This window comes from Simochromis diagramma, unplaced genomic scaffold (genome assembly GCF_900408965.1).
Source record: "Simochromis diagramma unplaced genomic scaffold, fSimDia1.1 OVJJ01000216.1, whole genome shotgun sequence".
In the NCBI taxonomy this organism is placed as follows: domain Eukaryota; kingdom Metazoa; phylum Chordata; class Actinopteri; order Cichliformes; family Cichlidae; genus Simochromis; species Simochromis diagramma.
This window is the reverse complement of record NW_024386883.1, coordinates 871859-884517: the sequence shown is the minus strand read 5'-3', so window position 1 is coordinate 884517 and position 12659 is coordinate 871859. Positions and strand designations below refer to the sequence as shown.

Genomic DNA, 12659 nt, shown 5'->3' with positions numbered 1-12659 from the left:
TGAAATTTCAACAGTGTTTAGACTTGTTTTTATTTGCTAGCCCATTTCTGTCACATTTATTGAATCAGCTGAGTAACACCACTCAAAATAACTGTAAAAAATATGATCACAGTTTTAGGTTTTAGCCACACTTTGCAGATTCACACTGTCTGATGTATAAACATATAAAACACCTACTTAGACATTCAGTTCAGGATTAAAACACACACTTTGTAATAAACTAAAGAATTTGTTTTTTAAAAAAAAAGAAGTCCTGGTACAGTTAACGCCAAACAGTGTCCCACTGAGCCATCTACTGTAAGCAATACATTCCAAATAATAAGTCATAGTAAGAAGAATAAGGCTTTGATTTAGAGTTGGTTGGCTCATGTTACATATATAGATAATGACCATAAGACATAATATGTGTGCAGGGATATGTTTTCTGAGTGTTTTGTAGATGGTCATGCAAGTAAAATGGGTTCTTTAGTTAAAGCATACAGTGCCTGTAGCTTCATGTTATGCAAAACAAAGTCATAAAAGTCATTTTCTGCAATAGAATTAAATCCCTTTGCACAGTGGTGCAGTGCCGTTAACATTTTTTCTTCAAAATGCATCCATAAGCTGTAAGTCTGGGCTTGCATACATTCTCATACCCCAAAACTAACAAAATAATTGTGATTTAATATAGAAATGCTGACAACTTAGTTTAGAAGTTAAGAAACGTTGAATGTTGATGCTCAGGTGTTTGACAAGCATGGAAACAGAAAGTTTTGTTGTTATTAAACACAGACTTAACTCAGCCCTGAATCTTAACCATGGGATCAGTGAACAACATTGCGTTCATCATCATAAACAGCATGAGGCAAAATATACCTCGAAAACATTAAACAGAGACAAATTTCTTTTTTTCTCTCCTTTTTTAAGTTGGGACATATTTTTTACTCTCTCCTGGAAATGGTAATTCTGGGGCACGGTTGAAGTGTCCTGTTAGGAAGATCCACACTGTGCCGATGATGAATAGAGAAATAGCAGCCCAGAAACACACCTTGTCGACCATTTTCCCGATCAAGACCCAGCTTTCAATTTCCTTGAGTTGGAAAGAAAGTGAACAAAAGCTTAAGTTCAAGTGAGGATAAAATGAAAATTGACTGCAAAATATTACTCATCTAAAACGTCACTGAAGTTGAGTTAAAACAAACAAACAAACAAACAAACACTCACAGAGCCAATGGTATTTTGTTGCCTTGTACTGTCAGCAATGAAGTTGCAGGCATCCACACATTGCTTAATCTCAGGTGCAGCTTGGGCCAAACTCTTATATAGGTTAGCTGTGCTGCTGACATCTATACTGTCCACTAGAGGGAGGGAGACACTGAGTTAGATGACAATTTGCAGTGATCAGCACTAATTAAACCAGATACATTTTCTACTTTGATTTTCAAATATTTAAGTATTTGAGCTGAAATGTGAGCTAAAGACTGTGCTGAGTGTTGCTCTGTAATCAACGGTCTTACCAATGGATCGCGTGAGACCATGCCTCTCTCTTTGCTTGTCAAACATCATTTCACTGCGAGGCTGCTTGAGCACATATTCCTCTGCTCTCTGCATGAGGCCAAAGGAGCTGCGCCGCCGCTCCCTCACCCCATTTACCTCTGTTGTCACCTCACTATCATCCACCAGCGGAGACATGCCCAAGAAGCGGGGAACCATTTTCAAGAACAGCTGCAGCAGGCAATAGAAGTTAACAACAGTCACTTTACTGAAATAACTCTTTAAAAAACAAGTTTACTCATCTCCGTGGAGGGCACTTACATGTTTGAGGGTTTGGGACATACTGTGAGTGCTGGGGCTGCGCAGTGAGAAGTTCAGCACTACAATTTGATTCGTAGCAATGAGAGTAGTGACACACATCACGAAGATCAGGTACCTGGGGAAGACATTAGAGAGATCTTTGTTGGAGGGCAGGCTCAAACTGTTTGGATTGAAGCAAAACAAACCAGCAGGGGTCAGCAGAGAGGAGATGCTGACTCACTTTCCAATTAGAGGGACAGACAGAGAGGTCTCGGGGATCTTCTGAGCGATAAGAAAGAGGAAGACAGTCTGAGCCAGCAAAACAGAGATGGACACGGTCAGCTTCTGTCCTCCAGCTGTGAGGGAGCAGCAGAGAGTTAGACTGGTTGGACCAAAAAAAAAGGACATTCTTCTCTTTCATCTACTTCAGGCATCAAGTAATACTTTGTAATATTTCATGATTTAAGACTTAAAAGTCAGCTGTATTACAGTAACATCAGTCTTAGAGCTTTAGCTGAATGCTTTCCACATCAAACCTTTAGGCTCTGTAGTTCAGTTACTTTGAATTAGCAGTTAGTGATTAGTTTTTATTAATTAGTGACAAACACAATAAAAAGGCTAAGTCCAAATTATTTTAAAATTATTATGGGGAGCAAATCAAGTTCATTATTGTTTTGTTTTACATCTGGATACAGAAAATTATGAGACAAATGTGTTCATCTGGTATGTTTCAAACTTTAGTAGTGAAACAGGAAAAGCATTGACCTTACTGACCTTGTGCAGGTAGGAAGTAGGCCAGTACGACCAGAGACGAGATAAGGGAACAGGGCAGGATAACATTGATGATGTAGAACAGTGGCTTCCTTTGGATGACCAGATTGAACAAGATCTCCTGATACTCCAGGTCATCTGGGGAATACCGACTGTTGATCATCTTCCTGGCTGGACGATGGACAATGGCCCACTCACCATTCTCTAAAGGGTGTAAATGCAAAAACCTGAAGGATTTTCAAAACTTGAATATTATGATTGTTAATGTGGACTGAGGTATGGATTGATGTGTGGATGGATGGATGGATGGATGGTGTATTTACAGTACCTGTGAAAGCCTCAGGGTCGATGTCCACCCATTCAATAATCTCCCCCGTTTCTCCAACAGCCAAGGTAAGATCCACTTCATTGGCACTGTAAGTCTGGGATCTACGGTTGTGGCAATCAAGCCAAAGTTTAATAGAAGCAAATGCATAAAGAAAGACTTACATATAATATAAACGTAGATTTCAAATGATAAATAAATCCCACCTGAATGCAAGTGTGCAGTTTTGATAATCAAACGGAAAGTAGGTGATCTCAATGGCACATGTGCTGCGATAGATAGCAGGAGGCAGCCAGTAAATCCCACCATCACTGCTGATCAACACATTGGCATAGTAGGCCACATCAAATTTGCCATCAATGCTGTGGACAAAGACCAGAACCGGTTAACAAACAAACTGTCCAGAACGCAAAAAACAAAAGAGACAGAATTGCGCTCCTTTTTGTTACTGCCTTACTTGTTTTCAAGAACTATATCGGGAAGCCAGACAGTTTTGCACGGGACACGAATAACCTCAATGCCATAATACTGAGATGCATTCCAGGCAAGGCGGTAATCATTCCATTGCTGTGGTTTGAGAAAAAGATCAGCAGTGATTTTAAAAGCTGGACAAAGACGAGGGAGAAATACCTTCTACCAAAACTCTCAAACAAAGAAAGGAAAATGACAACCACGAAGAGAGATACAACTCACAATCTCAATCCACACATTGGTTGTAAGAGTCTCCTCCTTTTCATTCTGTAGGAATGAAAGAAGAGATCGATTGAGCTGTGTAGCTCATGTGATAGTGGCTGTGGTAAATGCACACCAGAGAGATTATTATTAATCGCATTTTTTAACCGTAGTGCTTTTGAATATGTTTCCACCCTTAAGTAATGCTCATACATTCTTAATATGTGGAAAAGATTTATTGCAAAAAGTAGCAAAATGAAGCTTTTACCAGGGAAATAAGATTAGTGAGGGTCAGCTTGATCTGAACCCCCACTTTGTCTTCAGGATGTAATACTGGACGTATATTCTTGTTGTAGTTTTTGAACAAGTCCCCGATCAGCTCTGTCTCCTGATTACATTGCACTGCATGAAGAAAAGTATCAAAATTACATAAGAATATATCTGGTTATTATTACACAAGATACTGTTGTGCAAAAGGTTTAGTACTTTATAATATTTCTGTTTGTATTGTTGTTACATTGTGATGTCCATGCAATACAGTCCCATAAGTTTGGATATCTGCATATCAGTACTGTCCAATAATATTAATAAAGACAAATATTATTTTAATGTAACTGAAGATATTATGTTTATTGCTCTACGATAGAATGTCAATCTCTCACCCTATGTCAGCTGGGATAGGCTACAAACTCTAGAGATTAGCCAATCTATGATTCCAGAGTTCAAAGATTATGCTAAAAACAGCAGTCATTGCCATTATATTGTACTCCTTGAGTACTACTACTGCTCCTGACCATATATCCAAACAAAGGTCAAGAGAGACTAGGAGAGACTAAATGGAGGTTATTTCCGACCTCTTGCTTCTTCTCTCCCAGCTGTCACTATCCATAGCTCACATTACATAGTGGCCTATCAAAAACTCTCAACTGGGACTTTAAGTCAAACTCGGGTCATCTACAATAATCATCAGTGTTATCCTTTGGCAAAAATGGTGACAGTAATACAAAGCAGAAAATATGTCATCTCCCATGAGATCCTGGGTCAGGGTGCCCCAATCAGGCACAAATATGTCACTTAGTTTGAACAGTAATTTACCCATATGATTTTTTTTCTTAAGGCTTGGTCAATTTCTACTTATTGAGCTTGGTTAATAGATGACTCTGGATATAAGAAGGATGAATGAATAAATGTAACAGTGAAATATGAGATGTGATATGCAGGAGTTTGTGTTTGAGCTAAGACCATCCCCCATTTGAATTTCTATGCAATTTTTCCCTCTAATTTCATCATTGATTAAAACAAAAACTGGTATTTTGATATTCCTTATGGTGTATATTGTGCCAGCTTATTAATCACAAGCTGTTTTATTGACGGATAGCTGCAAAGACACCATGCTGATCTTGCTTAGTTTTAGGTACAAGAACTCATTCTGGGTACAGTAAGCAGAACATAGTGTGTCTGTACTGAGTAAATGGATGACTTCAGAAGTTATACGTTGTCTGACTTTTAAGTGTGCCTCGTGAGCTGCACAGCATGCAGTATGTTTCTAAATATCAGTCAGTCAAAGGGTGAGTTAAATATATGGTGTCAAGTTTTTGACCTCATCATTTCCTGTAGTTGACACTACAATAGGTTAGCTCAGACAGAGGGACGGGAGAGTGATATTTGGAAATTAGAGGCAGAGCCTGCAGGCAACCACTGGAGGGATGTGTGTTTGATCAAAGTGGTCAATACGTATATATATATATATATATATATATATATATATATATATATATATATATATATTAGGGGTGCAACGATACACAAAATTCACGGTTCGGTTGGGTTCGATACTTTGGTGTCACGGTTCGATATTTTTTCGATACAAAAAAAATGTTCATGCCTTTTTAATTTCTCATTTGTTAAAATTATAAATATATATTTTAACTCAAAAGTACAGTTTTTAAATTTAAGGTTGCTGAAACAAAAGTAATTATAAAAATAAATATATCTGATTGAGGAATCACTCATCTTTGGAAAAGAGAGTTTATTACAGAGAAATGGCTCTTTCCAAAATAAAAGCTATACTATACGCTTCTTCTGGGCTATATTCTCAGCAGCATATTGTAGCGGGTCAGGGCTGTTCGGGGTTCTGTTTGTACAGTTATGTTTTGTTTATGTTGCCATAGTGACGGGTGACGCCCTCTCGCTGCGACGGTGTGTCCTTCCGGGGTCAGAGGGCGCCCTGTGTGTTGTTGTTGTTGTTGCTGTGCGGTTGCCGCGCTGAGCAGTTAGCTAGCGACAGTGTTCTTCTGCAGATGTCAATAAACGGCTGTGCTCCCTGGCTAGCTCACGGGAAGCAAGACCAAACGACACCTCCGTCTCCTCGTTGTCTGAGCTCGCCACATTGGTGTCAGAAGTGGGATGATGGTGGCACCCCATGTTCTGACCCGAGTGACTTTTCCCCCGCCGGTCGTGACCGGCCGGTGCGCCAAAAGAAGGCACCTGGACATTTGCAGGACTTTGTGTGGGGTAATGGGGTCGTCGGGGACGACTGACCCCTTAGGTGGGGGCTATGTAGCGGGTCAGGGCTGTTCGGGGTTCTGTTTGTACAGTTATGTTTTGTTTATGTTGCCATAGTGACGGGTGACGCCTTCTCGCTGCGACGGTGTGTCCTTCCGGGGTCAGAGGGCGCTCTGTGTGTTGTTGTTGTTGTTGCTGTGCGGTTGCCGCGCTGAGCAGTTAGCTAGCGGCAGTGTTCTTCTGCAGATGTCAATAAACGGCTGTGCTCCCTGGCTAGCTCACGGGAAGCAAGACCAAACGATACCTCCGTCTCCTCCTTGTCTGAGCTCGCCACAATATTAAACATATCAGGTCCCCATAAGGAGAATCATGTGCTAACGGCTGTCTAAATGACTCGGGTAAAGTTTGTAGCATGCATGCTTGTTTTTGTCTGCTTCCACTTGTCTTTGCACTAGGATGATGTCGGTGTAAATGTGCAGTCATATTCGTTGTGTTCCCACTAGTGCTGTCAGCGTTAATCTCGTTGAAATGACGTTAACGCCACAACACGGCAAATCTCCGTTAACGAGCTACCCCTGTGTGGGGCTAGATGGCCAACACGTTAACGAGCTAACTGCGCTAACACACTAGTTCCCACCCATGTAATTGAGCATTGCGTGGCACATCCAACATACTGTTTTACTTTAGTCCATGACGCGCTTACCTTCAGGGTCATACATCACATGAAAACCAAAATAATTCCAAACGCCAGATCTGAATGAGGGTGGGGGAGGTTCAATTTGCCATGTTGCAAGGAGAGCTTAACTTCTGTCTCGCTAGCTTGCCCTGCGCTCTTCCTTCTGACGATGCTGTCTGTGTTGAATGCTCAGTGGATCTGCGCTTGACAGTGCAGCCTAGGCGGAGTAGTCGAACGCAGATTCACTGAGCGCTCAACACAGACAGCATCGTCAGAAGGAAAGTTGATAAAATAAATTACAAATTTTGTATTGTTCGATACATATGCGTACCGAACCGAAAGCACTGTATCAAACGGTTCAATATCGATACGAATATCGTTGCACCCCTAATATATACATATATATATATATATATATATATATATAGATTACTTCATGATTTATGATGATGGCAGAGAAGGTCAGTAAGAAGCTAAGTAAACATTACAATATCCCTGTTTAAGATTTTGCTGAATGCTAACACACTACTTTTTCAAAACTGTGCCAGTTTTATTATTTTATTATTATTTTCATTTTATATAGCACATTTCATTCCACATAAACACAATGTGCTTACTGATAAAAAAAAAATCGAAAAATGTAGGTAGATTTGCAATGTTTTGAGGTAATAGAACCAAAACTTTACAAGATATAGAATACAAATTAACACTCAAACACTGTAAGTATGTGAGAATAAAAAGGTTTTAATGTTCATTTTTAAATGTTGGTGCTGGTAGTTTTGTTCCAAAGAACAGGACCACAGTAAGTAAAAACACCGTCAGCATACTTGGATCTTATTCTATCTTATTCTGGGAAAAGATCTGCAGCTGATGACCTGGGAGGTCTAGTTGGGTTATAGACACTGAGCAAGTCAGAGATGTTGATGAGAGTCAAACCACTAAGTGCTTTTTGAACTGGCAGATGTATTTTAAAAGTAATTCTTTGCTGAGTGATATAACAAAGCCATAGTATATGCAAGAGCCAGCAAACAGTTTCAAACAATACTTTAGGGCCATAATGATCCAAACTGTAAGCTGACCAGAATTCTCACATGTAAACAAAAAGCCATCAAATTATAGTGAAACCAGTAAGAATCACCACATCCCAAATAATGAGAGCGATGCATCCTAACCTGGAATATCCTGATAGAAATCTGAGAGCTGATGAGATCAAGCATGCAGAGCAAAATAAAATACGGAGAGGGCGATAAAGAAGACTGTCTGATCTGATTTGATCTGATTTGTGCAACACACAAATACAATACAAGGAATGAATGCAGGGAAGACGGACATTGTGTAGCAATTGATGAGTTAATACACATTAACATGCTGCCTGAACTCTAAGGGGAGTAATTAAATGAAAGTATGCAGGGGCAGTCATGGTATCTTTTTTATCTCGGGGAATGTTTGTTTCTATCAGGCAGCTTTGGTTTCTGCCTCATTCAGTGACTGCCTCACACGCTTTTTTGGCCTACATATTTCCCCTTCTTTGGATATTTTCTCAGTGTGGCGTAGGAAGGTTTATTATGGAAAATCCCTACACATGAGAAAACCTGCTGATTTTCATTCAGGAAGCGTGTGGGGATGTGTTGATAGCAGCCAGGCTTCATTAGCCATACCAGGTTATACTTCCTGTGCTGCCTGGCCAAGGAAAACATCATCTGAGATTCAGATTTTATTTTGTGGCCGAGGACAGACAATGGCTCATTAATCCTGTGGCTATATAAAAAGGCCCACATGGTTTTCTGAAATTAAGGGTGAGAAAGCTCCTTCATTATTCATACAGTAAAACAGTACAAGGAATTTTAGTCACTATACTGTTCTTAATGTCTCTTGATAGTGTCTTCCTGTCCTATGAGCAACATTCAAAATTCTGTATACTGTCAAAATGTAATTAATATTTTTAGACACAAAAAATGACATTTTGACAGTAATTCCTCATGTGCATGTGTGCGTTATCTTTTAATGTGATTTAGAAAAGAAGAGAAACAAGAAGAAGTGTCTGGTACCTTCCTAAGAGGATTCCAGCGCATCGTGTTCTGAAGACAAACACTAACACCCGAGGTGGAGCAGAGATTCCTGATATCACACTTGGATTACATTTGACCTCGTACCAAGATCATAAGTTCATCTGTTTATCTGCTATTGAATCGTAACAACAGTGTCAATTTAATCTCAAAATTCCTACAGTCCTCTATTGAAGTGCAAGGCATGAAGAGATTCTATCATTATTCTGTGATGTTCCACAGTCACGAGTCATATTTCCAGCATTTTAATCTTTGATTTCTATTCCTTTAATGTATCAATACAAAAACTGAGAGTCCAGATTTCAGCTTGACACTTACACATACCTGTACTTGGTCTGAGAGGAATTTGGTAATGAATGTGATATCCACCAAATAGCTGGATTCAAGAAACCTTTCCCCCCTCAAATACAAGAACAAACCACCATAACTTTAGATCCTGAATTTACAAATGGATTTCAATAATGACATAAGCAATCACAAGTATTTGTTTTTCAATTTTCCATCATCTCCTGGCTTTCATTGCAGCTTTATGACATCCTCTTACCTCATATTGTCATGTCATTTTATTTATATAGCAGATTTTAAACAACAGTAGTTGGCCTAAAGTGCTTTCCAGGTTAATGCATTTACATCACAGGCCTACAAAAACCTAACTGCAAAACATACAGCAACATGATAAAATGAAAATCAACCAACTAGTTAAAAAAAAAGTGTAAAAACCCTGGGGTAAAGTTGTGCTGTGGGATAAGAATGATCTGGACCATTAAGAACAGCTTACACACTCTCATACTGTTGCTGTCATGAAAAATCATAGAAGAAGTTACGCTTTCCTTCTGATTCATTAACTGACTGTGTTTTTATCTAATTGTATCAATTATACTTAATGGTTATGGAATAGACGGTCATACTTTGTATGTTGTTAACCTTTTATACCAGCGGTCCCCAGCCTTTTTTGCGCCACGGACCGGTTTATGCCCGACAATATTTTCACGGAAAATAAAACTAGTACCGGTATCGAAAAAAGAAGATTTATTCACAACACAAGTGAAACGACCCAGAAAAACCGAGTAAACGACAAAAACAATAACAAAATAACGCTAAAAATCGATAAAACCCCTGAAAACCATACATTTCACACCCGAACCTCAACTCTTGCGGCCCGGTACCAAACGACTCACGGACCGGTACTGGTCCGTGGCCCGGGGGTTGGGGACCGCTGTTTTATACAATGCACAAAAACACAGTGCAACAGTATAAAGGAAGCAAATATTCTAATTCACTAGTGTGCACCAAAAAAAAGCCAAATTAGACAGTCTACAAAATCCTTGTTAGAGAAGTTGCAGATATGATATCAACAGAAGAAAAATTACTGCTTCCAAAATTAAAACAATATATGCAAGTTTACAGCTGTGTTAGTTTGCCTCTACAACTTTTTACATGTTTTCATGAGGTCTAAAGTACAGCAAGTTTTCTGTACCTTGCCAGTCACCACAAGAAGAGTTGGCTATCTCTGTGCCAGTCAGCGAGGATGTGCCAAAAGTTTGCAAGTGCGTCACTTACCCAGTCCCGCTAAAGTCCCAATAGTTACAACTCCGAAAGCTATCCAAAGACTGCGCACTGCCATCATATTCCAAGACCTCTCTGCTGCTCTGCACTGTACTGTGCTGTGCTGCACTATATTGAAATATAAAGTGAGATACAGAAAGACAGCGAGACTGAAGGCAGATGAAGAGCTCTAAATCCCCCTACCAAACGTCCTGACTGTCACCCACCACGGCTGTCACTATCCGGGGTTCAGATTACACACCAGCTGAAAGCACTAAACCAGGACTTCCAGTCACTCTCCAGGCACCCACAATAATAATCATCATCATCATTAGATAGCAACTACAACATTAGACAAAAACTAGGAGTGTCCAGGATATTCCAGATATTTCTGAAGGTAGCAATGAGACCTGTAAGCGAGACCTTATACAACAGGAGTACTCGCGTCATCAGGATAGAAAATTCCAGTTGTCAGATCGATGTATGGTCAGTGCACAGCACGAGGGCCAGTGTCACTGACAGGATTAGTGGTTGGTGTTTCCTCTTTAATCTGTCACTCACCTTTGTATCCACTAGACATGCGTAGAACTTTAACATTTTGGTGTCAGTGTTAAAGATCGATGCAGGAAATGGCTAAACAGGTTACAGCAGGGTGAACAGGTGACTGGTGGTGCACACCTCCTATGCGTGTCCAGAGTATTGATTCTTACAGTAAACCTTGCAGGACCTCAGCGGTGAGATAGTGTCTGCAGAATAATGGGGTTAGAGGGCTGCACATAAACCTCATGAAACCAGGGAGCCCAAGAGTCTGACCTGTCAGGTTGTTTTAGCAATTCATTTAAAATGCAGAGACTAGATTTGTTGTCATAATAAAGGCTGTGATTAATCTAAGGAGTGTCTCTTTGCAGTGGCAAGGGCAACAGACTGATTTTTGGAATGTGCCATGTGAGTTGCACAGTATGTGATGTACTTCTAAATATACAATTGGGGAAACAGAGTTGAGCTTCTTTAAGGTAACTGGAGCCTCCAGAAGGCAGATTGTGTGTCTCGCACTCAGAGCTCAGAAGCAGAAAGGCTCGAGCTGTGGGCCTTCAAATTCCAGAGAGCAGAGCTGTTTTATATCCAAACAGGTGTCAAATTAAAGGAAAACAACATTAAACCTTTGAACCCTACTAGCGGTTTTGTTATACTGTGTGGGAGTCAACTCATCCTGTCAAAGGGAAGGGTCACAGCAAATCAATACAAAGTTCAGAGTGATCTTTCTGTCCTGATGGGAGCTTTCTGTTTGAGGGGAGGCCTGTCCAGAGGACATCAGGGCTCAGTGAGTGACTTGATGATGATGAATTATATGCTATGACCCCCGTATTATGTAAAATCTATGCCATAGAGCACTTAAGGTGTCCTAACTAAGATTACTTATGGTGGGTTTCCTGCATTTTTTCCACCTGTCTATATATATGCATTATACATTAATAACAAAACTCTGTTATTTTCCCTCATTGTAATAAAGCTTCTGCTTTTATACTCGACATGCCTCATTCACCCATTCACACAAGCACCTTTCTTTCTAAGTGCTTTCTATCTAACATATAAACACATTCACACTGACATGAGCAACTTTGGGATCAGTACCTTGACCAAGGATACTTTGTCATGCCGACTGGAGTAGGCAGGAATCAAACCACTAATCTTCACATTAGTAGATGGTCTGCTTTATCTTCTCAGCTACAGCCTTCCAAAATATGTTCTGTTTAGGTTAATGTTTCCACATTACAACCACTCTGAGCAATGTGCTGTGTTTATATTTGTTACCCTCTTCTCTACTGCTAAAGTACAGCATTATACTCTCAAGCCCACCCGATTAGCATCAGAAAATAACTCACATGGAGGCCAGTTAGTGCGACATGTGAGACACGTGTGTGTAACTGTTTTTATAGCTACAGCCAACAACTACAACTAGAGTTTCAAATATAGCTACTACAAGGGAAGCTGGGGGGATCAAAATATTGTTGGGTTAATCTGAATATGAAATGACACAGGCAGTGCCTTGTTTTGGAATTCAAATAAAACTCTGAAACCTTGTTGCAGAGAAGACAATAGAGAAGTCTGAAACTTCAGCCTACAAGTCATTAGGGGTCAATCCTCCAATTATCAATAAATAAAACCTTTTATGCTTTTAAATGACTACACTGCTGTTATTATATTTTCTCACCCAGCTCGGGATCTTTTTGCTCTTTTGAAATGGGAAATTTGTTTGGGAACGATTTCAACAAACACCAAACTTGATAGCATGAGTAATCCCAGCACTGTGGTTAAATGTTTTGAT

At 39.9% G+C, this 12659-nt stretch overlaps 1 protein-coding gene across 3 annotated transcripts; it reads right to left on the bottom strand.

Moving 5' to 3' along the window:
• Positions 1–241: 241 nt before the first annotated feature.
• chrne (cholinergic receptor, nicotinic, epsilon) lies at positions 242–11070 on the bottom strand. Of its 3 annotated transcripts, none has more exons than XM_040032824.1 (12): positions 10895–11070; positions 3810–3943; positions 3563–3607; positions 3327–3436; positions 3076–3231; positions 2873–2973; positions 2548–2748; positions 2015–2129; positions 1795–1909; positions 1497–1704; positions 1204–1337; positions 242–1069 (listed from the first exon to the last, which is right to left on the bottom strand). In XM_040032824.1, exons 1-12 carry the CDS (start codon positions 10911–10913, stop codon positions 902–904), a joined length of 1506 nt encoding a protein of 501 aa, XP_039888758.1. In that variant the 5' UTR covers positions 10914–11070; the 3' UTR covers positions 242–901. The 3 variants fall into 3 exon arrangements, with proteins under 3 accessions (XP_039888758.1, XP_039888757.1, XP_039888756.1); XM_040032823.1 differs by lacking the exon at positions 10895–11070 and adding an exon at positions 10744–10838; XM_040032822.1 differs by lacking the exon at positions 10895–11070 and adding an exon at positions 10349–10713.
• Positions 11071–12659: the final 1589 nt, after the last annotated feature.

Bases quoted from the DNA above. Each gene is read 5' to 3' on its own strand.
- chrne (XM_040032822.1), bottom strand. From the start codon at position 10,415: ATGATGGCAGTGCGCAGTCTTTGGATAGCTTTCGGAGTTGTAACTATT. The intron at 1,910-2,014 runs GTGAGTCAGCAT...TGTCTTCCCCAG, and splicing joins TCTGTCCCTCTAATTGGAAA to GTACCTGATCTTCGTGATGT. The intron at 1,338-1,496 runs GTAAGACCGTTG...CCCTCCCTCTAG, and splicing joins TGGTCTCACGCGATCCATTG to TGGACAGTATAGATGTCAGC.